The sequence below is a fragment of the Myotis daubentonii genome, chromosome 3 (assembly GCF_963259705.1).
Source record: "Myotis daubentonii chromosome 3, mMyoDau2.1, whole genome shotgun sequence".
In the NCBI taxonomy this organism is placed as follows: Eukaryota; Metazoa; Chordata; class Mammalia; order Chiroptera; family Vespertilionidae; genus Myotis; species Myotis daubentonii.
This window is the reverse complement of record NC_081842.1, coordinates 182,601,393-182,628,900: the sequence shown is the minus strand read 5'-3', so window position 1 is coordinate 182,628,900 and position 27,508 is coordinate 182,601,393. Positions and strand designations below refer to the sequence as shown.

Genomic DNA, 27,508 nt, shown 5'->3' with positions numbered 1-27,508 from the left:
AGGAGGTGTGCAGGAGGCAGCTGATCAATGTTTCTCTTTCATTGATGTTTCTAACTCTCTATCCCTCTCCCTTCCTCTCTGTAAAAATCAATAAAATATATATTTTTTAAAACATTCAGCACTCTAAAGACAGATAGATTCAGTGAATTCTCACTCTGAAGCTTATAGTCTATTGCAGTGGTTCCCAAACTTATTTGGCCTACCGCCCCCTTTCCAGAAAAAATATTACTCAGCGCCCCCTGGAAATTAAATTTTTTTAAATTTTAATAGCAATTAAACAGAAAGATATATGTATTAATGTTTCTACCTTTTTCGTAAAATATAGTAAAGAAAGGTGTAAATTAGAAACATTGAAGTTTGAAATTATGAAACTGTTTATTGAACTCAGAATAGAAAGGTAATACAAAAAAAGTTAAAACAAATGCACCTGTGGCCATCACCGCCCCCCTGGATTGCTGCAGCGCCCACCAGGGGGCGGTAGCGCCCACTTTGGGAATCACTGGTCTATTGAGACAAATTGGCACCACACACACTGTTCTGCAACATTTGCTACTGGTTTCCTGCCTTGCTTTAGATTATATCATGCTCACTTTCAAAAACATGTTAATATTACTCATATCTGAAGCAGGGCAGGACGAACTGGGAATATAAAGGTAGATCAAGTCTCTGCCATGAAGAAACCTTCTATTTGGTGGAGGAGAAAGATGATAAAGAATCACACTAAATGAGTGTCCACAAATACAGTGGGGCCTTGACTTACGAGTGTCCCGACTAACGAGTTTTTTGAGATACCAGCTGTCTCTCGGCTGATTTTTTGCATTAAGTTGATAGAGTAATTTGAGTTATCGAGCTCCTTAACGAGCTCCTTAACGAGCTCGGTCTCAGAACGAATTAAACTGGTAAGTCAAGGCCCCACTGTACACCTCAAGTTACTTTCATTAAGATCACCTGACTTAGCTCCTTTGCAGAGAGTGCTATAGTTGCTGCCCTAGTGTCTATTCTCCCCTTTTTCCTTAGTAATAAGCCTCCTAATTTTTAACTAAACATGTGGCTACATTTTCCAGTCACCCTTGCAGCTAGGTGGATTCAGGTGACTGAGTTCAGGCCAATAAACTACAATCAAAGTATAGCATGGTAGTTCCCAGAGCCCCCCCCACCCCCTTAATAGACAACTAGCACATGTTTTTTATTCCTTCTCAATTCCTTTCTCCATCCAACTGCATGGAACCTGGAGGCATTGCCTGGAGCTCTAGCACCATATTGGACCACAGGAAGAAGGTCATACTCTAGAGCAGCGGTTCTCAACCTGTGGGTCGCGGCCCCTTTGGGGGTCGAACGACCCTTTCACAGGGGTCGCCTAAGACCATTGGAAAACACATATATAATTACATATTGTTTTTGTGATTAATCACTATGCTTTAATTATGTTCAATTTGTAACTATGAAAATACATCCTGCATATCAGATATTTATGAGTCATAACAGTAGCAAAATTATAGTTATGAAGTAGCAATGAAAATAATTTTATGGTTGGGGGTCACCACAAAATGAGGAACTGTATTAAAGGGTCGCGGCATTAGGAAGGTTGAGAACCACTGCTCTAGAGTCTAGACAAAGTCAAGTGCTGAACTAAAAGGAGATTTAATTACCAGGAGCAACCATACCAATCCAGGGGGCTACCTGCCTTTACCTCCTAACATCATTTACCCAATAGATACAATTATTTATTGTTTAAGACACTTCTATCTCTATAACACTTACATAATCTGAAACCATCTTGTGCAATTACAGTGAGGCCTTGACTTACGAGTGTTCCGACTAGCGAGTTTTTTGAGATACCAGCTGTCTTTCGGGCAGATTTTTTGCATTGAGTTGATAGAGTAATTTGAGTTAACAAGCTCCTTAACGAGCTCGGTCTCGGAATGAATTAAACTCGTAAATCAAGGCCCCACTGTACTTATTTATTGTCTGTTTTCCCACTAGTATACAAGCTTCATGAGGGCAGGGATTTTGTCTATCTTATCATTGCTTCCAAAATGTCCCTAACATTATTAGTAGGTAGTCAATAAATGTTTATTACATGAACAAAAGAATGAATTAATGAAAGTAACTGCATCAGACAGTATCTATTCAGGACAACACACTTGGTTATTTAAATCAAAGAGGGATTTCATGTAGGGAACTGATAACAAATTATTGGAAGAGCTGAAAGAGCATAGGAGAGAAAGGACAGGGTTGAGGTGGCAAAAGGGAGAAGGGAGTTATTACCCAAATATCAGAAGATGTTAACTTCCTCTGCATGACAGCCCATGAGCCCACAAGCAATGCTGAGCTGCTGACGGTAATGCTGCTGCTGCTGTTCTGTTTTGTTTTTAATATATTTTATTGATTTTTTACAGAGAGGAAGGGAAAGGGATAGAGAGTTAGAAACATCGATAAGAGAGAAACATCGATCAGCTGCATCCTGCATACCCCCTACTGGGGATGTGCCTGCAACCAAGGTACATGCCCTTGACCGGAATCGAACCTGGGACCCTTCAGTCCGCAGGCCGACGCTCTATTCACTGAGCCAAACTGGTTAGGGCTGCTGCTGCTGCTGCTGCTGCTGTTAGAACCACACCATTGCTGTTGAGCAAGAACTGAGGAGCTAGTACCCTGTAGCTATTGAAACCACCACAAGTACCCACAACCACCTACAGTTGTTCTCTGAACCTTAGTTTGTTCATCAATAATAAAGCCAGTCTTGCAAGATTTTGTTTTCAAATTGTCTGGCACACAGTAGACATTCATTATATCATAAATATTACTAGTAGAAAGATTACAGCTTTGGAGTCAAATAAACATGGGTCTGAATACTTGCTCTGCCACTTAGTAGGATATTAGGACCATCTTTATCTTTCTAAACTGATAAAGATTAAAAAACATTCTATAGACAATGAAAGCATGCCAGAAAAACACATGCACTAAATAGGTGAAATTATAACCTAATCCTTCAACTTGGAAGTAAAATAAATTAAGAAAATCACACAAGATACAAAAGAACAATACTAATTAGTATTAGAAAAACTCACATTGTGAGACAGAACTCAGGGAATAGATATAAAGGAAAAATCATTCTAGAAATGAAGGTGGAACTAGAAGGAACTCAAGAGCAAAGAAACACAACAGTAATCCTATATAATAAAAGGCTAACATGCAAATTGTCTCCTCAGGAGTTCGACCAGGAGACCTGGAGTTTGATGGCTAGCTATGATGTGCGCTGACCACCAGGGGGTGGCGCGGAACATGGCAGGCAACCAGCAGCAATGGTGGGGCACTGAGGGAGCAAGGGAAGGAGGAGGCAGGGAGGCAGGAACCGCATGTTGGCAGTGCATGGGTGGCCAGGGAAGGAGGAGGTGGGAAGGCGGGGAAGTTGATTGGCTCTGATCGCAGGCCAGGGCTAGGGACCCTACCCATGCTCAGATTTTGTGCACTGGGCCTCTAGTGCCATAATAAAGGAAGGACATTTTGTTGTTGTTAATCTTCACTTGAGTATATTTCCATTCACTTATTTTTAGAGAGAATAGAAGGAATGAGGAGAGACAGAAAGAAACATTGATCATGGATGCGAGAGAGACACATCAACTGGTTGCCTTCTGCATGGGCCCCGACTGGGGAGCTGGGGAATGAGCCTGCAACCACGGTATGTGCCCTTGACAGGAACTGAACCTGAGACCCTTCAGTCCTCAGGCCAATGCTCTAACCACTGCTCAGTGGTTAGGGCAGGAAGGGCATTTTTTAAAAAATATATTTTATTGCTTTTCCACAGAGAGGAAGGGAGAGGGACAGATAGCCAGAAACATCAATGAGAGAGAAACATCGATCAGCTGCCTCCTGCACAACCCCCACTGGGCACATGCCCCTGACCAGAATCGAACCTGGGACCCTTCAGTCCGTAGGCTGACACTCCATCCACTGAGCCAAACCGGTTAGGGCAGGAAGGGCATTTTTTAATCAAAAAGGAATAAAACAAGAAACAATAAGGATTTTTAAAAATTAGTAAGTAGAGAAGATAGGCAAAGAAGATCTAATCCTATCTAATAAAAGAGAAACATGGTAATTGGCGTACGACCGCTACCCTTCCCATTGGCTAATCAGGGCGATATGCAAATTAACTGCCAGCCAAGATGGTGGCCGGCAGCCAGGCAGCTTAAACTGAACATGAGGCTTGCTTGCTTCAGTGCCGGAGGGCTGCAACGATCCCCGCCTGCCTTGCCGGCCTCTGAGCTTGCAGTTTAAGAAACATTGTAACAAATATAGAAGCTAAACAAAACCCCTGAAACCAGCTTTCAGCCGGCTGGGATCTCAGAGCTGGAGTTGATACAGAGTTTCGATTATAGAACCTAAACAAACCAGATACCTGCTTTCAGCAGCCAAGGCCTCAGAGCTGGAGCCAAGCCTCAGAGCTAAAGCTGGCCCAGAATAAAAAAAATAAAAAAAGGAGCAGTTGGGAGCTTCAGTCCCAGCCTGAAAACAGCCCTCAGCCCCTCACCCAGACTGGCCAGGCACCCCAGTGGGGACCCCCACCCTGAAGGGTGTGTGACCAGCTGCAAACAGCCATCATCCCCTCACCCAGGCTGGCCAGGCACCCCAGTGGGGACCCCCACCCTGAAGGGTGTGTGACCAGCTACAAACAGCCATCATCCCCTCATCCAGGCTGGCCAGGCACCCCAGTGGGGACCCCCACCCTGATCCAGGACACCCTTCAGGGCAAACCAGCCAGCCCCCACCCATGCACCAGGCCTCTATTCTATATAATAAAAGGGTAATATGCCTCCCAGCACCGGGATCAGCAGAGCTGAGAGGCCTCCCGACACCGGGATCAGCGTGACAGGGGGCAGCGCCCAAATCCCCTGATTGCCCTGCGGCTCTGTGTGTGACAGGGGGCGGGGCCACAACCTCCCTATCCACCCTGCTCTGTGTGTGACAGGGGAAGGCGCCCCAACCCCCTGATTGGCCCTGCGGCTCTGTGTGTGACAGGGTGCGGCGCCCCAACCCCCCCACCCCACGGGCCCTGCTCTGTGTGTGACGGGGTAGAGCCATAACCTCCCCATCGGCCCTGCCCTGAGTGTGACAGTGGCAGCACCCCAACCCCCTGATCGGCCCTGCTCTGTGGGTGATAGAGGGCGGCACCCCAACCCCCTGATCCCCCCTGCTCTGTGTGTGACAGGGGGCGGTGTGCCAACTCCCCTATCGGCCCTACTCTGTGAGTGACAGGGGGGAGCTCCCCAACCCCCTGATGGGCCCTGCTCTGTGCGTGACAGGGGGGAGCTCCCCAACCCCCTGATGGGCCCTGCTCTGTGCGTGACAGGGGGTGGTGCCGCAACCTCCCTATCGACCCTGCCTTGAGTGTGACAGGGGGCGGTGCCCCAACCCCCCAATCGGCCCTATCCTGAGCGTGACTGAGGGTGGCATCGCAACCTCCCAATCTGCCCTGCTCTGTGCATGACAGGGGGCGGCGCCCCAACTCCCCAATCAGCCCTGCTCTGAGCCCGACCAGGGGCTGCACCTAGGGATTGGGCCTGCCCTCTGCCACCCGGGAGCGGGCCTAAGCCAGCAGGTCGTTATCTCCCGAGGGGTCCCAGACTGTGAGAGGGCACAGGCCGGGCTGAAGGACGCCCCCCCCCCCGAGTGCACAAATTTTTGTGCACCGGGCCTCTAGTCTATACTAATGAAAGGGTAATATGTTAATTAGACCAGACATCTTCCAGACAACCTTCCGGACGTCCTTCCTGACAAAGCCAGGCCTGGGAGAAGCCTCCTGCCTGTGGTCCTGGGTGCCTGCGGCTGCGGCAGCCTGGGAGAAGCCATCGGCGCTCCAGTTTATCAAAATCTTGCAGGATGAGAATTCTGTCTGTGTTTCCCCAAATTCCCTCAGCCCCTACTCACCCCTCTGTAAAGGCACAGAACAAGTGAGGCCCCTAAATAAAAATCAGAGGTCTCCAGCAATGGTGGGCCTCTCTCATCACAGTCACTTGGACTGGATGGCATTTGAGTGTTTATCTCGGCACCATGACAGGGAACACACAAGCTCAAGTCATGATCTCTGCCCTTAAATAATTCACAATCTTATTAGAGCGAGTGGATGATAAAAGCGCAGGAATGACATCAGAATGTAAGGCAACAATACAGAGAGGAACAGAGGCAATGGTTAGGGTGATTTTCCAACAATTAGTACATAGAATGTGTGCTATGAATTAAATTTAAAAAAATATGTGTGGAAGTAGCTGCTTCGTGAGTATGGCATCCCTTCCTATTTTAAAGGAAGCTGAGTTCCTTGTGAACTGTGTACTATGCTATGATATTTGAGGCACAGAACAGGAGAGGCCCTAAGTGTACCATGCTTTGATATTTGAGACATTCTTTATTGTTCAATGTGATTTATTTCTGTATGCCTCAGTTTTGAAAGAGTTAAATTACTAGAATAATACATCTTGCTATAAAATATTACTAGAAAATCAAATGATCAGGTGACATTTATTGTTATTTTCTATAAATGAACACAATCTCTGGTATGCTAAAGTGATAGGTATTATAGAAATATTCAGATAGGGAGACCTACAGGCTTGATTACAAGTGAGGTTTACTATCACAACCCAAATTTATTACTTAAAAAAAAAGCAGGGAGCTAACTAGAAACTGAACCAAATATAAACCCTTGAAGGGCACATGTAAATTGGATAAGTTTTACTATTACAAGAGCAACAAGAATTCAGAGGCAAGAATGCGAAGCAGATTGCATCCACTCTAAGTTGGTGCTAAAGAAAAAGAATGGTATACTATGAAAACACTTAATACAGATTGTAAAGAGATTTGTTCAAAGAGGATTTCCTAGAGGAGGCAGTATTTCAGTTAATTTTTTTAAATGCGAAGAGGTTAGCTAGATAAGAAAAAGGTGTAGGGGTCCGGATTGGAGAGGGTGCAGGCCGGGCTGAGGGATCCCCTCCCCTGCACGAATTTTGTGCACCGGGCCTCTAGTCTATATATATAAAAGCCTAAGCGACCAGCCAACCGGCCAGTAGCTATGATGCGCACTGACCACCAGGGGGCAGACACTCAGCCCAGGAGCTGCCGAGCTGCAGTGACTTGGCAGCTGCTGTTCTTGGGAGTCACACCTGGAACCAGAGAGGAGAGAGCCCGATTCCAGGGTGCGTCACCCGAGAACCACTCTCTTGCAATCCGGGACCTCTTGGGGAATGTCAGAGAGCAGGTTTTGGCCCGACCCCCGCAGGCCAGGCCAAGGGACTCCATCAGTGCACAAATCTGTTCACCGGGCCTCGAGTATATGAATAATGGGAGTCCCTGAAAATTCTGCTTCCATTTTAAACTACCACTCTCCCAACAAGGCATCAGGATGTGAGAATTACTTTTTATTCTCAAATTGTTCTAATATTAATAAGTCATCATTTTCCTAAAGTTCATTTCAAAATCTTCACTTTTTTTTGTAGTTCTACCACATTTGAAATGTTTATTTTGTCTCTTTTTTTTCATTTTTAATTATTTTTTTTACAGTATACAAAATAAATCTAGTACCAGATTGTAGAAATAATTGGCTATTTACATGCAATAAACATTAATATTTTAAGAAAAGTGATTTTAAATATATTACATGCAAAAACATTAATATTTCAAGAAAAAAAATTAAATATATTACCAAAACTGTACTAACATAGTATAATATCACAAAAGTTGTAGGAAATATTAAAATCTTCAAATAATAGGATTACTTCTATTATATTCTAAAATATTTTTTTCTCTGGCTCTATTTTTGTTCATCAGTTTATGTTGTTCATTATATTCCACAAATGAGTGAGGTCATGTGATATTTATCTTTCTCCGACTGGCTTATTTCGCTTAGCATAATGCTTTCCAGTTCCATCCATGCTGTTGCAAATGGTAAGAGTTCCTTCTTTTTTTACAGCAATGTAGTATTCCATTGTATAGATGTACCACAGTTTTTTAATCCACTCATCTACTGATGGGCACTTAGGCTGTTTCCAAATCTTAGCTATGGTAAACTGTGCTGCTATGAACATAGGGGTACATCTGTTCTGGTTGGTGTTCTGATTTCTTGGGATATATTCTTAGAAGTGGAGTTACTGGGTCAAATGGGAGTTCAATTTTTAATTTTTTGAGGAAACTCCATACTGTTCTCCACAGTGGCTACACCAATCTGCATTCCCACCAGCAGTGCACGAGGGTCCCTTTTTCTCCACATCCTCGCCAGCACTTGCTGTTTGTTGATTTGTTCATGATAGCCATTCTGACAGATGGCCTTCACTTACTTCAGAGTCCTGGCATCTTATAGTCTAATACATACTAGGAATTGGTGGTGGCAAATAACCCTTCTCTCTCCACATCCATAACCTTTTAGTGTCAAATTCAGTCTTTCCGAGAGAAAAGGCTACTGATTCTTGATAAAATGTGATTAGCCATTTCCAACAGCAAAATAAAACATTTATTTTAAAAGACAATTCCTTGGCCCAGCTGGTGTGGCTCAATTATTGAGCATCAACCTATGAACCAGGAGGTCAGGGGTCGATTCCCGGTCAGGGCAAATGCGAGCTCGATCCCTAGTAGAGTGCGTGCAGGAGACAACCGATCAATGATTCTCTCTCATCATTGATGTTTCTATCTCTCTCTCCCTCTCCCTTCCTCTCTGAAATTAATAAAAATATATTTTTAATTTAAAAAAAAGAGCTCCTTGGACAGATTCAGAGTCTCTTGTGCAATAGAATTTTGATAAGTCAAGCAAAAAAAAAAATTCAAAACATATGGATAATATTTTCTGGAGGGGGGGCATGGAGAACATATTCCCCAGGATAAAACTCAAACTCAAACTCAAACTCTCTCTCTCTCTCTCTCTCTCTCTCTCTCTCTCTCTCTCTCTCTCTCTCACCAAACTCCAAACCTTGGGGGAATTTTTTAAAGGTTCAGCAATTTGAAAAGAAGGCTCAGGCACCTCCCCTTCCTGGCTGTTGGGTTGGGCCAGTCCTCTGCTGCTAGTTTCTTGGGGGTCAGATTTCAAAAGAAAAAGAGAGGGAGATCCTTAAGGGAAAACCCACAGAGTGAAGGTGAAGTATGTAATCTAGACTTCAGAAATGCCTTTTTCTCCCTTTTTAACTGGCCTAGGTTGTTTACATAGTCTGATCTAACTTTCCGCCTATGATAAAGAGACAGTGAAATGAAGTCTATGGATAAAGGTGAGACTACTTGGTGCCTCATCTCCAAGTATATGAGGAAGAGGCAGGATCAAAGGTTTTTCACATGGATAATTAAGTGTCTGGGATGCAATAGGTAAAGCAAGCATGGCAAACTCTCCGGCTGCGAGTTTGACATGCTTGAGGTAAAGGCTTTAGAGCAGCAGTTCTCAACCTGTGGGTCGCGACCCCTTTGGGGGTCGAATGACCCTTTCACAGGGGTCACCTAAGACCATCGGAAAACACATATATAATTACATATTGTTTTGTGATTAATCACTATGCTTTAATTATGTCCAATTTGTAACAGTGAAATCGGGGGTCACCACAACATGAGGGACTGTATTAAAGGGTCGCAGTATTAGGAAGGTTGAGAACCACTACTTTAGAGTCACACAACTACAGATTTGAATTCTAGCTCCCTGCTTAATAGCAGATTAGTCAAGCAAGTAACTCAACCTCTTACTTTATAACTTTCCTAAACTATAAAAAGAGGGACAATAGTGTGCACTGTGCTTTCTTTGTATCTACCTGTCTTAATTGAGCTCCGTTACCCACCTTTCAAATGAGATAGTCATTAATACCATTCACCAAGTACTTCCAGCTCTCTGCTCTCTGGTCATATAATAGGATTGCACTTAATGGCCATCTTTAAAGTTAGGTATGGCCTGTGAGCAGAAAAGACCTGTCACTTATAGGTGAAACTAGAGGCCTGGTGCACGAATTCATGCACCAGTGGGGTCCCTTGGCCTGGCCTGTGGCATCTGGCCAAAACTGGCTCTCGGACATCCCCCAAGGGGTCCTCGATTGCGAGAGGACACAGGACAGGCCAAGGGACCCACCAGTGCACAATCGGGGCCGGGGAGGACGTGGGAGTTGGCCAGCTGGGGAGGGACTGCAGGAGGGCTCCAAGGGATGTCCAGCCCATCTCACTCAGTCCCAATTGGCCAGACCCCAGCAGCAAGCTAACCTACTGTCGGAGAGTCTGCCCCCTGGTGGTTAGCGAACATCATAGGAACTGGTTGACCAGCTGACTGTCTGCCCCCTGGTGGTCAGTGCATGTCATAGTGAGCAGCTGAGTGGTCTTAGCATATCATTAGCATATTGTGCTTTGATTGAATGACGACTAGACGACCGGACACCTAGCATATTAGGCTTTTATTATATAGAACTAGAGGCCCGGTGCACAAAAATTTGTGCACTTGGGGGTAGGGGGTCCCTCAGTCCGGCCTGTGCCCTCTCGCAGTCTGGGACCCCTCGGGGGTGACCACTTGCTGGCTTAGGCCTGCTCCCTGGGGGATTGGGCCTAAGCTGGCAATCAGACATCCCTCTGGCAGCCTGGCAGCTGTCAGGGGATGCCCACTTGCCAGCAGGGAGCAGACCTAAGCTGTAGTCGGACATCCTTAGCACTGCTGAGGCAGGAGAGGCTCCCTCCACCACCGCTGCACTGGCAGCCATCAGCCTGGCTTGTGGCTGAGCAGAGCTCCGCGCTGTGAGAGCAACTGACCACCAGAGGGCAGCTCCTGCATTGGGCGTCTGCCCCCTGGTGGTCAGTGTGTGTCATAGTGGCTAGTCATTCCCAGTCTTTCTGCTGTTAAGGTCAATTTGCATATTACCCTTTTACTATATAGGATAGAGGCCTGGTGCACAGGTGGGGGCTGGCTGATTTGCCCTGAAGGGTGATCTGGATCAGGGTAAGGGTCCCGCTTGGGTGCCTGGCCAGCCTGGATGACAGGCTGATGGCTGTTTGCAGCTGGTCACACCCCCTTCAGAGTGGGGGTCCCCACTGGGGTGCCTGGCCAGTCTGGGTGAGGGGCTGAGGGCTGTTTTCAGGCTGGTGGGCGACTGAAGCTCCCAGCCTCTTTTTTTCTTTCTTTCTTTTTTATTCTGGGATTTATTTACCTTCTATAGCTGTCACTGGAGCTGAGAGCCGGCTCCAACTCTGAGGCTATGACTGGCTGAAAGCAGGTATCTGGGTTTGTTTAGCTTCTATAATTGCAACTCTGTTGCCATCACTGGCGCTCTAAGCTCTGAGCCCGCTGGCTGCTGAAAGCAGGTTTCTGGGTTTGTTTAGCTTCTATAATTGCAACATTGTTGCATCTGGAGCTCAGAGCTGGGCTGCGGCAGGCGGGGAACCTTGGCTTCCTCCGTCACTGGAGCAAGCAAGCCTCATGTTCGCTTCAGCTGCGTGGCTGCCGGTCGCCATCTTGGTTGGCAGTTAATTTGCATATCTTGCTGATTAGCCAATGGGAAGGGTAGTGAAGTTACGGTTAATTAACATGTTTATTATTAGATAGGATCTTTTGCAGAGGAAGGAACAGAGAGAAAAATGAAGCAGGAATCCATATCCACAGCTATTTGAATGTTTCAACTCTTTTATATAGTTTTTCAGTATCTGATCTATTTATTTGCTTGCTCTCTCCATTTTTCTAATATTTAAAAAGGTTTATATTTTTTTCTAATTTTTCCTTTATATAACATCTTTAATCCCCTATATTTTGGGAGGACAATTATTGGATTTTTTTTCTATTATGAACATTGATTGACCTTACCTAATAACTTCCTCATTTCCTTCTTCTCTAGCATCTGATTTGAAGCAATATTGTTTTCTTCTTTGTTTATAACTAAGAATAAGCAAGCTTATTCAGCCTTATAAATGTTCTTCCCTTCTTCCATTTTTGTTAGTTATACTATATTTTTATTTTAAGTACACACAACCATTATAAACTATATTCTCCCCTTAAAACTATCATTTAGTCTTAGTTCTAAAAGTAAATATATACTTAGTGACATAACCACCTGTTATGTCAATGTCTCACCTTCCATGTCGGGTTGTCGGGAAGTGTGTTTCTAGACCAGGGGTGGGCAAACTTTTTGACTCGAGGGCCACAATGGGTTCTTCAACTGGACTCAGAAGAAGGAGCTGCGGCCGTGTTTCCCGACGTTGCCATGTTAACACTGCTGCTGGTGAAGGAGCGGAGGGGAGAGCAAGAGAACCCTCCGCTCTTTCAGCTCCGTGGGCCGGATAGAACAGCCGAACAGGCCGGATCCGGCCCGCGGGCCGTAGTTTGCCCATGGCTGTTCTAGAGGTTCCTCAGAAAGTTCTCATCAGAACATTCCTGGTATTCTTCCATGTTGAGAACATTTTGTCTGTGGCCTTTACACCTAAAAATCAGTTTGGCTGGATGTAAAACCCTTAGCTCACATTTTCTTTCCTTGGGTATTTTAGATTTGTTTTACTCTAGAACAGCCGTGGGCAAACTACGGCCCATGGGCCGGATCTGGCCCATTTGAAATGAATAAAACCAAAAAAAAAAAAAAAGACCATACCCTTTTATGTAATGATGTTTACTTTGAATTTATATTAGTTCACACAAACACTCCATCCATGCTTTTGTTCCAGCCTTCCGGTCCAGTTTAAGAACCCATTGTGGCCCTCGAGTCAAAAAGTTTGCCCACCCCTGCTCTAGAATCTTCTGACATAAAGTGCTGTTGTCAAAAAGTCTGATAATAATCTGACTTTCTTTCCCTTATAAGTGAATTTGTGTTTTAGTCTGGATGCCCCCAATATTTTTCTTTAAAATCCACTAATTTTATTATAATACTAGAGGCCCGGTGCACAAAAATCCATGCACTCAGGGGGTGCCTCAGCCAAGCCTGTGCCTTCTTGCTGTCCAGAGCCCTCAGGGGATGTCTGACTGCTGCAGAGGCAGGAGAAGCTCTCGCCACCACTGCTGCACTCGCCAGCCATGAGCCCGGCTTCTGGCTGACCGGCGCTCCCTCTGTGGGAGCGCACTGACCACCAGGGGGCAGCTCCTGCATTGAGCGTTTGCCCCATGGTGGTCAGTGTGTGTCATAGAAACTGCTTGGTCAATTTGCATATTAGCCTTTTTTTAAAAATATATTTTATTGATTTTTTTACAGAGAGGAAGGTAGAGGGATAGAGAGTTAGAAACATCGATCAGCTGCCTCCTGCACACACCCTACTGGGGTTGTGCCCGCAACCAAGGTACATGCCCCTGACCGGAATCGAACCTGGGACCCTTGAGTCCACAGGCTGACGCTCTATCCACTGAGCCAAACCGGTTAGGGCCATATTAGCCTTTTATTATATAGGATGCCTCAATGTTGATCTTCTGGATTGAGTTCCCCAGGTATGAGGTATGTTTTTTCTATAAGAAGTTACAAATCTTATTAATTTTTTTTCAGGAAAGATTTTTTTATTATTATAGTATTTTTTAATTTATTCTTTTTTTCCTTGAAGGACATGTATAATATACCTTTGGAACTTTTTGGCCTTTCTTCTATATTGTCATTTTCTCTTTGATTTCTCTTTATTTATTCTGGAATTAAACTTTTTTCCTTCTTTTTATTTTTATTCCCTTAAGACAGTATCTGTTGTGCAAAAACCTTATTACTATGATATTCCTTCTAGTTCAGTCTTCATTTGTGAAATAAGTTTTCTTTTCTTTAAAAATCTTTCCTGAGTTTTATTACCTAGTTTCTGCTAATTCTGATTTGTGCTTTTCTTTCATATCTTATACTATTTCCTTAACTTACTTTAGCTCATTTTGATACATTGTTATTGTTTTTATCCGGTTTTGTGTACATGTCTGTCTGGAGTGCTTTCATTCACTAGGAATGTTATTCTGCTCCTTGTTCTGTTTTGTTTTTAAAAATATTTTTATTGGTTTTTAGAGAGGAGGGGAGAGGGATATAGATAGAAACATTATGGCTCGGCTGCCTCTTGCACACCCCCTAATGGGGATTGAGCCTGAAACCCGGGCATGTGCCCTGACCAGGAATCTAACCATGACGTTTTGGTTCATAGGTTGATGTTCAACCACTGAGCCACACCAGCTGGGCTCTGAGTTTTTTATTACTTCATTATGAGGTTTCGCTGCAATCCTTTCAGTTGCTCATTTTTGCATGAAATTAGTTTTCCTGCACATTTGGGGTGGGGGTGTGAGTCAGGATAGCTTTGCTAAATTCTAAGCTCTTCCTTTTCTGTTTTTATGAAGTGTTAAAAAAATATGGCTTCAGATGTTCTGAGATCTCCTGGCTCTGCTCCCCTTCCCCACTGTCACCTGGGCTTCCCTTCTCTTTGCCCCAGATACCTCTGGCCTGCACTGCTTGTATTCTGTTCCTGCATTTTTACTCTGGTGTCCTGGAGAGACACTTTTTCTGGTTTTGAGAGGTCACAGGACCTGGGCTGCTCCAGCTTCTTCAGACCTTACCTTGGACTCCTTGCACTCATCAGCTGCCAACTGGATTGTATAAAACTTCCCCTCCCCACCCCAGTGCCAGCTGCTGTTCTATTGGTCCTCTGTACTTTCCAGGGAGTACTTTCTGGCTATTTTGAGACTCTCTTATTTTTAGATTTCTCAGACACCCTGTTGCTTCCCTCTGCTTCTTTGCACAAAAATGCTGACTCTGTGTAAGTCTTCAGGCTGACAGTGGTTTCCACCTACTTGAATTCTGGGGTTTGTGGTGATATCTTGTCACCCGGTTCAGCTGTAGATGTTGTCCGTAGGTTTGCCAAGGTGACCTTAAGCTCACCATTGCCTCAATTTGTGTACATCTTCCTTTATCTGCCTGGTCAGACTTTCAGTCCAATGTGTGTTTGTAGCCTACTCACAAATACGTAGGGAACTCCTGTCCTGAAGAGAACAACAAAGCAGGAGGGAATAGGCAACACTGACCTGGCAGAAGCTCAGCCTCCCGGATGGTGTGCATTTGAATGTAAAGTATTAAAAAATATCTCTGAGGTGTCACTGGTTTCTCCCTTGAATGCACTCGAGCCAGGAAGTCGTGCCACCTTGAAGGGACACTCAAAGTGCCCTTAAAGGAATGTCTAAAATATGCTGTAAGCGATCATGTTCCTTAAACCCACTATTCCATACTTATAGGAGGAAAATTCAGATGTTCAACTTAACCCCCATACTTCAGCAGCTAGCACATTAAATCAAATTCTTGGCAGCTTCCAACATGCTAAAGACAAACATCAAGGAAGAACCAGAGGTCAAAGTCATCAAGTGTAAACACAGATGTTACGTGAGGTATTTATTTTGCAACCATTAGGTTCAGTTGCCCAGTATCAGGCGCCCAATGAATTCCAAAGTTCACGCTGTTTGGCCACTTTAGAATGGCAAGCATTTGGAGAGAAGAGGATCACCTAGGAAATCTGTACACAATTCAGGGAAAAGACATCAGAAGTTAGGAATGATCCGTGTCAGGAATTAAGGGCGTATCTAATGTGAGGCACATCACTTGACCATGAGAAGCGAATGGCAGGCACCTGAGCATGCCTAACCCATTCCCTTGTGTTTCATTCCAAATCAGTGCATAGTCACAATGACCACAGACAAGTGAAAAGAAGAGCTGAAAGACACATGTGCTGAACAACGTTTAATTTTTGTTTGTTAAACAGGTAATTAGGCTTCAGAAGTTAGGTGCCATTCCATCATTTTCCTGCTGGCTTTGGTGTCCAGAAGAACCACATTCCAAAAAACTTAAAAGAGGACTGAAAAACAAACAAGCAAAAAAGAGTAACTTTCAAGATAAAGACTTCCTCATACAAAAAGGAGCTAAATTGTAGAAACGCATACTACTATGTTTAAAGATATAATTTCAACACCAAAGACATCTGCCGCCACCAGACTGCTTTTCTTATATAAACTATATCACGGGAAAACCAAACGGAAGATGAAGGGAAGTTTTATAAATGAAGTATTCCAGCTAGTAAACAAAGAAGGAAAGATAGAATTTAAATATCACCATTTTGAAGTCCCTAATATATTAATGGATCTAGGCATTGCTTATTAATGGCCACTAATATCAAAAAGAAAAAGATAATTAGGCATTATGAATTTATGGATAGAAGAATTTAACTTCACTTGTCAAGTAGTCTTGCTCTTCCTCCCACACCCAAAACCCTGAATCTGATCAAATCTTTAGATACAACCATCAATCTGCAGAAAAAAGACGACAGGGCAACACGTTAGATAACACTACTAGTAAGCAGATATAATCAGCAAAATCCAGATAGTGAGAAACCATCGGATAAACAATTGAGCAAATAAATGGCTAAGTGAGAAAGGGAGATGGAGTAGGATTCTATAATTTAAAGGCATTTAAGAGCTATATCAAACAACTTCAACATGAAATTCAAACACTGAATATATTTGCTATTAAGGCGTTATAATTTTTTTAAATGTGACCATAGTATTATGATAATGTTTTAAAGAGGCTCTTTTATAGATACAGAATTTAAGTATTATAGATAAAATAACAGGATGTCTTATATTTGCTTCAAAATACTATGGGGGAAAGAGGTGGGTGTATGGATGAAAAGAGATTGGCCAAGAGTTGACAACCATTGAAAGTGGGTGATGAGTACATTGAAAGTCAATATACTATTCACTCTACTTCTGTCTATGTTTAAAATTTTCCACTAAATTAAGTTTTTAAAAAAGAATAAAAAGTTATCATGTTGACCTACTTGCCACCCCAGGTTCTCCCAATTTACCGCAAAGAAAGGGAACAAAGAAGAACACTGAGAAAGAAATAGCCCGGGAACTGAAAATGGATTCTCTGGGCAGCGACATTTCAGACACGGTATGGAAAGATTAAGAGACAGGTAGAAAATAGTGTTAGCCATGGTGTGAAATTGTGCAGTTTAGATGCTGTGTTATAGGGGATTAGAGCACTGAGTGAAAGCTGATTTCAGAAGAAAAGGACTGATGTGTATAAACCTGGTAAAAAAGGAAGGTGTGCAGCTTTGGCGTATGAAATAAGCACTCCTGACCCGAGTGAGTGAGAGGATAACTGCATATAAACCTGTGTATAGATCGGGAGGGTTTTAGTGATACAGGCGTCTCCTGAAGTCCTAGCTCTTCTCTTGTTAAAGCCCTGCTCACACTGCAGCACAGTCATCTGCTGGGGGTGCTCCTCTGGACAGACCCACTTGTCACCGCCCTGGGAAGGCAGCCCCAATCTGGATGAGGCCCTTCGGATAGTCCATCCCTCAAGCCAAAGTCAGATTGCCTAGGTGCGCTTCCAGGCTTTACCAGGGTTCGGGCTCAGAGGAGAAATGGCACAGCCCTCTGGCGATAAGTTGACTTTTTGGAAGGAAGGAAAGAAGGAAGGAAGGGAGGGAGGGAGGGAGGGAGGGAGGGAGGGAGGAAGGAAGGAAGGAAGCCAGACATTCAATGACTTACGTAGGGGTAGTCTCCCTGATTACAAGTAATGGGAGGTTCCCCTGTGATCTGAGGTTTCATGGAGAAAAGGGGTTAATGCTCTCCCAGTGATCCATTCCAGGCCACGCCCTCTAATGCACAGATTTACATGAGGAAGGTTATCTTCGAGATTAGAAGCCATATTTTTCAGTGAAAGCAAGAGTCCAGAGATTACGGTAGAGGGCACAGCTGGCTCATAAATCTGCAGTGCCTGGAGCTCTGGACAGCCCCTCTCACTGGCAAAGCGATCGATGCTTCTGCCAGGGAGGCTCCAGAGAAACTGTTCATCACTATCTCATTTGGAGACTTGACACCCAAATAGAGGCACTGACACCCACGTTTATAGATCTGAGCAAAGCCCAGACGTATCAAATCGGTATAAATAAGGATGGGAGGCCTACATGGGCCCTGAGGGCCAGTCTCTTCTCAGATACAGCTTCTGACTCTGAAGGTTCACAGCACCTGGGACACTTGGTCTGGAGCCTTCATAACCAAATATAAGAAAGGAACTGAAATCTCAGCTCAGGAGCAGGCCGAGAGAGCCCACCAGGGCGTCACCAGCTTCATGTCTGGTATTCTGACAAGGCAGAGACCCAAGCACCTGTTACCACTGTCCCTCTCCAGTTAGGCTCAGATTTTCTTGTTCTCAGTGATATGGTATCACTATGCCCAATGAACAGCCTATGTCTTCACTTTCAAAAAAGTCATGGGAAGCTGATTACTCTTTTCAGAACAAGGGGTAACTGATTACTTCTGCTCATTCAGGACTCAGTTCTACGATGTACAACACAGGTGTAATGGGATAACAAGGTAGGTTGGAAGGGAAGGAACGTTTCAGACATCTGTGCAAAGGCATAATGTGTCTGGCAATGGCAAGAAGTTCAGCATGGCTAAAGCTTTGGAATACTGACAAGGCAGAACAGGGAGGCAAGAATAGCCATGGAGGAATTGACATTTTTCCTGTACTCTAACCCCGTGGCCGGCAAACTGCAGCTCATGAGCCACATGCGGCTCTTTGGCCCCTTGATTGTGGCTCTTCCTAAGCCTTAGGAGTACCCTAATTAAGTTAATAACAATGTACCTACCTATATAGTTTAAGTTTAAAAAATTTGGCTCTCAAAAGAAATTTCAATCGTTGTACTGTTGATATTTGGCTCTGTGGACTGAGTTTGCCGACCACTGCTCTAACCCATTAAGCTAACCACTGACAGTGGAATCATCAGAGGCCCAGAGAACACACCACGCATGAGAATTTGTAAGCCTTGGAGAAACCTCTATATAAAAGGCTAATATGCAAAGTGTCCCCTCGGGAGTTTGACCAGAGATCAGGAGTTCAATCACTCGCTATGATGTGCGCTGACCACCAGGGGGCCGTGAGGAATGAAGGAAGGCCCCGATTGGCCCTGATTGCCTGCCAGGCCTAGGGACCCTACCTGTGCACAAATTTTGTGCACCAGGCCTCTAGTGAGTAATTTAAGAGAGGTCACACTCAGAGTCTGAGCCCACGTTGAGAAATCACTGGGAAACTAGAAAAAACCCACCAGGACTGTAACCAAATGGAACAAACCTACATTGTGCTGCTGGGAAGGCAGTAGGGAGTAGAGGGGATGCTGGGACCAAAAGGCAGGAGCTCTTCTTCTAGAAGAATCTAAGGTCTTGCGTTTCCCAAATCACATGGATTCACGAACAGACTTCAGCAAGAGAGACATGCACGTACACACACACCACACTAAACTTCAAAAAGATGAAGGGGTCTGGCCCTCTGTTTTATGCTAACAGAACCGATGCACCTGCCCATTTTTTACTGTACCACACAGCAAGAAGATAAAAATATAACCTCTTACTTCCTCTTCAGCTGGACTTGGCTGCTACCACTGTTTGGTTTGGAACAACTGCAGTTGTTGGAAGATGGTCCACCTCTGGTGCATCAAAAAAGTATGCCTGCAGAAAAGGAAGACCCACAGGGGAGTTACAAAACAGAGCATTAAAGACTCCAGGCCAATAGTACTGCGGGGTTCGCATGGCCCCTGTTTCCCTGTAACATATTGGTCATCACACTGAACTACAATGTCTCTGCTTCTGTCTCTCACTTATTGACTGAGTGCCTTTTTAAAATCCCGTTACCATTTATTGAGCATTTACTACATATAACTTAATCTTCATAATAACCCTGTGAGGTTATTATCCTCCTCATTTAACAGATGAAGAAACTGAGGTTCAGAGGGGCCGTCATTCAATCGGGTGCATATGGTGAAGCCAGGACTCAAAGGCGGCTCTTTCTAACTCCAAAACTCAAGTGTCTCCTCCAAAGACTGTATCCTTCTTGTCTCTGTGTCATCAGCCCCTCACACAGGGCTGGCGCACCATGTCAACAATCAATACTCAATGAACTGAACTACGATAGATTGCTGCTAAACCAGGTGGCTCTCTGTAAAGACCTTCAAAAGAAAATGCTAGGCAGGCCGTGCCTCATAAGTCTTCAGCTTGGAAATGAAAGGTTTGGTAAGTGCTTCCACTCACCATCTATAATTTAACTGTCAAAAATCAGAAGGAAGTGGAAGAGGGAAAACATTAAGGAGGATCTTCTCACCTGTGTCAATGTCTCAGCATCCTAACTTTAGCCCAGGAAAATACCAATCTCAAATCTAAGCTCACTAGCCTGGAACACGATATTCAAAAGAAAGGTGAATCGTTAATAAATCAAGGAGTTAGGGCATTAGGAAGGTAAAAAGATAAAAAGGACCAAGTTAAGAACCATTTCACTTACTCTGCTCTCTTGGCCAGAAGGGGGCACCAACATGACACGCTGGAGCTTTCCCAAATTCCCAGTTAACTCTACAACAGTCTGGCTCAAAAAGTTCCTAGCTGCAGACTCCCTCTAGTTTACCACATTCCCAGGGTAACTCTATTAGTTTTAAAAGTCTTCCTCCCAGAACCCCTTCCAGCAACTGTTTTCTGAGGCAGGAAAACAGTTCCTAACTTAAGGGGGAGCCAGGGGCTATGCTGCTAGTGTTGGGCCCTCCAGTTCCCTGGCAGGAGCACTGGGCCATGCAGCTCCCATGATGCAGGAGCAATGCTTTTCTTCCAACTACTGGAGGAACCTCATCAGATGGAATGAGACGGGAGGCCCAGGTGCTAAACTGGACTCGGCTAGTAACTTGCACTGTGACTTGGACAAGTCACTCTACCCCTTATGGCCTGTTTTGTTTTGTTTTGTTTTAAAAGCTGGAGGTAGCCCTAGCCGGTTTGCCTCAGTGGGTAGAGCATCAGCCCAAAGACTGAAGGGTTCTGGGTTCGATTCTGATCAAGGGCACGTGTGGGACGCAAACAATCGATGTGTTTCCCTCTCTGTCTCTCCCCTCCCTTCCACTCTCTCTAAAAATCAATGGAAAAATATCCTCGGGTGAGGATTAACAACAACAAAAAGCTGGAGATATTTATTTTGGGTACTGTTCAATTTAATAGTTTGATTTAACTTTACAGACTAAGCTGAAGAATTCTCTCTTAAAAGAAAAAAGGATGCCAGAACCGGTTTGGCTCAGTGGATAGAGCATTGGCCTGCAGACTCAAGGGCCCCAGGTTCGATTCCGGTCAAGGGCATGTACCTTGGTTGCGGGCACATCCCCAGTGGAGGGCGTGCAGGAGGCAGCTGATCGATGTTTCTCTCTCATCGATGTTTCTGGCTCTCTAACCCTCTCCCTTCCTCTCTGTAAAAATCAATAAAAAATATATATTTTTTAAAAAGGATTATATTTTTCCCCTCTGATTTTAAAAGTAATACATATTATAACAAATTCAAATAATACAAAAGTATGAAAGTGCCCTGTTATAAAAACACCTTCTTAGCACTTTCTCCCTCTCTCTCTCTCTTTTTTTTTTTTTTTTGGTCTAAAATATATGTGGCATATAGGCCTCAATTTCTTATCTGTAAAACAAAAGGATTAGAAAAAATGATTTCTAAGGGCAAGTTATAATTCTATGACTCATTAGTTCCCCAAATACTGGGGCGCAGGGCCCGCTGCTATTGGCAGTGACCACCTCAAATGTAGGCTCGTACATCTACAGTCATATTAGCCACGGGCTCACACTCTGCTGCTTCCTTAGGCGTCCCTGCCAGGTGTGTGCCAGTACCAACTTAGACATCGTGTACAGGTGCAGCACCGAGGGGACCTCAGCAGGTATGGGGCTGTCACATGCTTCACTGCACTAAGGCAACGGGCGCCAACCTGTGCTCCCCCGGGAGTGAGAAGGCCAAGCTGTCTGATTCAGCCAGTGTCCCTTGGCTCAGTGAGCTCCCCTGACAGTTCCTCTCCCTGCCTTTCCAATGATGTCTTCGTTTGTTCAGCTTGTCCTGTTCTTCCTGTTGCACGTATCATTCAATCCTTACTACAGCTCCTTTTCCTAAGTGAGGAGGTGGGGGTCCAGAGGGGGGAAATAACTGGAGCAGGGAGTGACGGACAGGACGAGAACCGTCTCCTCACTCCTGCCTCAGCCCTCTTGCACTGCACACCTCCTCCAGAAGAGAAAGGAGGCAGCAAGCTCCAGTGTGGAGAACAAAACCCCAGGCACCCTGGCTACACACCTGATCATTGGATGGCTCCCTTCCCTAAGGAGAAAACTGTGCTCCCCTCCAACAAGGGACCCTTCACCAGCAATTACTCCCCTGCTCCTCCAAGCTCCTTAGAATCAACCGAGCAATGCCTTTTCTCCTGCCTCTTCCTCCAACTTCTCAACCAGGAATGTAATGGGTAAGAAGTTCAGGAGAAACAGGAAGTCAGTGAGAGGCACCGGTGAAAGGGCAGTCTTCAGAGCGGTGTGACTGTGGGCGGCTCTTACTGGGGCCCTCAGGAGCGATAAGCAGCGGAGTGGAACCTGGCGGCTCCTGATGACACAGGGCTTTTTTAATAGCTTCTTTACATCTGAAGAAACTGTCACAGTGTCGGAGCCCATCACACCCATTTCACTGAGTCTCACAAAAGCCCACGGAAATAGGAACCTCCCTGACCATGAGGAAACAGGTTCTAAGAGTTAAGTCACTTGCCGGTTCCACGTGCTAAGCAGCTCCCAGTCCCATGCTCTTTCCCCCTCATTATAGTGCTCTCTTTCACAAAGTTCCTGGGCAGGTAATTCCTAACTTCAGTGTCATTCACCCCAGAAGGGAGTAATAGGCATAGGAGGTAAGGGATTCTGGCCACAGGTACCAAATGAAATGGGTTAACCATAATAATAGCAACCACAACCATACCTCCCTGCTCTATTATCCAACCTGCCTGCTCCTCTCTACTCTTTACAGAACCTAACAAGGCAATAACGCCTTTTCTCTTTACCAAGTTCTCCACAGGCATATACTGGGGGAAAATTCAGAAGAGAGACAGAAGATGCCTGTGAAAGGCGATACAGAGAGAGGCAGTTACCATGCAAAGGGCATGCTTCTTCAGCAAACAGAAGGGTCACGGCAGCATTTCAGGGGATCAGCAGAGATTCCAGGGCCCGAAATGAACAGGGAGGCTCTGTCATGAGCCAAACCCACAGTCTCTGCCTCAAGGGTTTAAAGCTTAGGCACATGTAGAATGCGTGTAAACCACGTCTGTGTTTCAGAACTTGACACTTTTTATGAGACTTGTTCAATGATAGAGTTTTGGGATCTTATTAAACACTTAATGAGACCATGGTCGTCTACACAAAAATATTAAAGATCAAATGGTACCAAAGAAATATTTCCTCCCAAAACTGCAAAACCTGACCAAGGGTCTGGACGTGGGCTCTGTGGACAACTCCCCGCGGGCGTGTCCTTTCCTTCATCAGTGACCTTATTAACATTCTTGGACTTGGAGGTTTTCCTTTTTTTAATATATATATATATATATATATATATATATATATATATATATATATATATATATATTATTGATTTCATAGAGGAATGGAGAGGGAGAGATAGAAACATCGATGAGAGAGAATCATTGATCAGCTGCCTCCTGCACACCCCCTACTGGGGATCAAGCTTGCAACTTGGGCATGTGCCCTTAACCGGAATAGAACCCAGACCCTTCAGTCCGCAGGCTGACACTCTATCCACTGAGCCAAACCAGCTAGGGCGGACTTGGAGGTTTTTCAAACCCTGCATCAGGCCTTGTTAAGGCCACGGACAGCGATTTTTGAGCACCATGTCTACAAAAGATACAAAGCCACATCTCCTTAGGATCAAAGGAAAGGGATCTAATTTATGGGATAAGTTCTATGTCCTGTGCTTTATATATATTATTTTATTTTGTCCTCAGAATGTCCCTCTGAGGCAGGACCTACTATACCCACATTACAGATTCAAAGTTCACAGAGCCAGTGAGTGACAGAGCTGGCCTTCAACCTGGACCTGTCTGACTCAAAAAGCACACACTCTCCCTAAAAAGACACCTAAACACATGAACTCAAAAACGGTTTTAAATGTTTTCCATCTTTAAAATAACTCTCTCCTTTCCTGTACTGGACTTCATTCTCAAGCTTTCCATCTATGAAGCTTTAAATTTCAAAACTCTTTCTAGTTATGTGCAGAAACTAGCAAAGGCATCCAAAGCAGAACTCCCAGTCCTATTTATAGACACTCACCCAGCCCTATGTCCTCAGGCCAGACACCAAGTCTTGATTAAACATTAGAAATCAGGTAAAGCTGCAGATTACAATCAAATCCTCATGACTTTGCCCTGCCTGGGTGGCTCAATTGATTGGAGCATTGTCCCATGCACCAAAAGGTTGTGGGTTCGATTCCCAGTCAGGGCACATACCTAGATTGTGGGTTTGATCACTGGTCAGGGCATGTAAGGGAGGCAACTGTTGATGTTTCTTTCATATTGCTGTCGTGTCTCTCTCTCTCCCCCCGCTTTCCCTCTCTAAAATCAATAAAACATATTCTTGGGTAAGGATAAAAAAATCCCATGACTTTACTCTTCCCATCCAGGAGAGTCTATCTAACACAATGTTTATTTCATGGGGCCAGTTCTAAAGAACCACCATGTCAAACTGTTTGAGGCCTTTAAGTATTTGCATTTAAAGCACTCCACAGCCCTAGCCAGTTGGCTCAGTGGATAGAGCGTCGGCCTGCGGACCAAAGGGTCCTGGGTTTGATTCGGATCAGGGGCACATTCCTTGGTTGCAGGCTCCTCCCCAACCCGGACCCTGGTCGGGGCTCGTGCAAGAGGCAACCAATTGATGTGTTTCTCTCACATCAATGTTTCTTTCTGTTTTACCCTCTCTCTTCCACTCTCCCTAAAAACCAATGGAAAAATATCCTCCAATTAACAAAAATATAAAAGTAAATATATGTAATACTAAGAATGTCTATTTAATAAACAAACAAACAAATAAAGAAAGCACACCATAAAAACACAGAAAAGAGACCATACCAAGCAGCCCACAGAAAGCAGCGTGTGAAGCAACACAATTGTCACAATTGTGGCCAATGCGACGCGCCGGTTATCCTCACGAACAGCTGGCCAAAAGGTCATTGCCAAGACAGAGCCTGAGATGCCCAGCGCCATCATGACTAGAATCCAACGAACAGCTTTCTGGGGGATAATCCACAGGATCTGAAAGAAGAGGTGGGGGGGTTGGGAGGCACTTCAGAGAGGCATATCTACATATATATAAAAGCCCAATATGCAAGTTGTCCCCTCGGGAGTTCAACTGGGAGTTCAATTGTTCACTATGACGTGGGCTGACCACCAGGGGGCAGCACGGAACAAAGGAAAGCCCAGGCTGGCAGGCAGCGGCAGCCAGGGAAGGAAGGCCCTGGCCAGCAGCTGCAAGGCCCCATGGGCCCTGATCACTGGCCAGGCCTAGGGACCCCACCTGTGCATGAATTTCGTTCACTGGGCCTCTGGTCTATACTAATAAAAGGGTTATATGCTAATTAGACCGGACATCCTTTCAGACGTCCTTCTGGACAAAGCCACAGTGGTGGGGGCCGAGGCAGAGGCAGTTAGGGGTGACCAGACCAGCAGGGGAGAGCAGTTAGGGGCAATCAGGCAGGCAGGCAGGTGACTGCTTAGGAGCCAGCAGTCCTGGATTGCGAGAGGGATGTCTGACTGCCGGTTTAGGCCCGATCCCCGGCAGTCGGACATCCCCGAAAATTCGTGCACAGGTGGCGTCCCTGTGGGATCGGGCCTAAACCGGCAGTCGGACATCCCCCAAGGCCCGGAATGGAGAGGGTGCAGGCCAGGCTGAGGGACCCACCCCCCATGCACAAACTTCATACACCGGGCCTCTAGTCTATATATATATAAAAGGCTAATATGCAAAGTGTCCCTTCGGAAGTTCGACCATGAAACCGGGGGTTCGATCACTCACTATGATGTGCACTGACCACCAGGGGGCAGTGCATACATGGCGGGTGACCAGTGGTGGCGGCAGGGCGTTGAGGGAGCAATGGAAGGAAGAGGCGGGGAGGCAGGGAACCTGGTTGGCCCTGATTGCTGGCCAGGCTTAAGGACCCTACCTGTGCACGAATTTCATGCACCGGGCCTCTAGTATGTTTATAAAGGCCCATAAGCCAATCAGCACTGGCCCCAACTGCCTTTCTGGTTTCTCAGGACAGCCTAGAGAAACACCACCAGCATGCAGACTCAGGGGAAAGCTTTCACAGAAGGGCTTTAGATCCATGAAGGCACTTTTCTCCCCAGTGCCCATTCATGTTGAATTTCTAAATTCACAGGGTTAGTTTGTGGTGTGTGTGTTTTTTTTTAACTTATTTTTATTGTTGACAGTATCACAGATGTCCCTCATTTCCCCCCCTTTGCCCATGCCCCACCCTAGGCCTTCATTACACTATTATCTGTTTCCATGTGTTATGCATATATGTTCTTTGCTTAATCTCTCCCCACCCCACCCCACTCCCCTTCCCTCTGAGATCCGTCAGTCTGTTCCAAGCAATTCCCAGGGTATTTTTCAGGGGCATATCAGTGTTAGGCTAGGAATAATGAAGCCGGTTGAATTTTCAACCAAGAACAGGACATCACTCAGAATAAGTGTGGTACTTACTGCTGTGGGGATATAAATGAAGAGTGAATATCCATAGACGCACACAATCTCCAAAAATGAATAGGAAACGATGTTCATAACTTTGCTGTTTCTCCACAGGAGGAAACCCCAGAGTGCGAAGGGAACCAGCCAGGCGTAGGCATAGATGATTGTGGCTGCTATGGACACTGAGGATAACAGGACACAAGCCTTCAATGTACTACCAGAGCACTTCCAGTACCTTACTGAACCTACCTTCTAACATTTGAAACTATTTCACTGGGCCATGGGATCATCATGGACCCTGAGCCTGGCACAGCACCGGAAACATAATAAGCGCTCTATAAATGCACAGAATTGATCAATCTTTTTAAAAAATATATTTTTATTTCAGAGAGAGAGGGAGAGAGAGAGAGAATCATTGAATGGCTGCCTCCTGCTTGCCCCCTACTGGGGGATCGAGCCTGCAACCCAGGCATGTGCCCTGACTGGGAAATGAATCATGACCTACTGGTTCATAGGTCGCCGAACCACTGAGCCACACCGGCCGGGCAGAATTGATCAATCTTTAGCATCTGTCTTCGTGATGATGACCAGTAGTTTCTCATATGGTTTTTTAAATTTGTTTAATAACTAACAACTAATATTATTAAATTAGTTATTAAAAACTTGAATTATTCAACTAAAATACTTTGGAAGGCCACATTACAAGTGTTTAAATGTACTGGGCCTTTCAATCAAATAACAGCCAACTATTCCCTTGGAAGAACACATAATCTGTCCTCGTATAACAAGAACTGACAGTGATTTCTTTAGCAAATTTATTAACATGCCCTGGATACAGATTAACTTGCTCTGCATACTATGTAGGGTTCCTTCTGTCTCTGACACAGGGAATTCTAGCTCACCGATGAATTGCTTGACATACTAGTATTCTCCAGTTTCGTTTCCTATTTAAATAATTCTGTCTCTGTGGTGGAAAAGCTATTCAGCAGCTCCTCAGAATAGCAATGTTCAGTA

At 44.9% G+C, this 27,508-nt stretch overlaps 1 protein-coding gene across 5 annotated transcripts in view; it reads right to left on the bottom strand.

Annotated features, from left to right (window-relative positions):
- Positions 1 to 15,632: 15,632 nt before the first annotated feature.
- Positions 15,633 to 27,508, bottom strand: part of YIPF1 (Yip1 domain family member 1) — a 28,792-nt gene continuing 16,916 nt past the window's right edge. For 3 of the 5 annotated variants that reach the window (XM_059689488.1, XM_059689491.1, XM_059689489.1), the window contains 4 exons: positions 26,510 to 26,676; positions 24,877 to 25,059; positions 19,321 to 19,417; positions 15,633 to 15,762 (listed from right to left, as the gene is read on the bottom strand). In XM_059689488.1, coding sequence (XP_059545471.1) covers positions 19,328 to 19,417; positions 24,877 to 25,059; positions 26,510 to 26,676 — 440 coding nt within the window. In that variant the 3' untranslated portion in view covers positions 15,633 to 15,762; positions 19,321 to 19,327. Of the gene's footprint in view, positions 15,763 to 19,313; positions 19,418 to 24,876; positions 25,060 to 26,509; positions 26,677 to 27,508 lie in introns of all 5 variants that reach the window. The other 2 variants (XM_059689490.1, XM_059689492.1) reach the window with 2 other exon arrangements.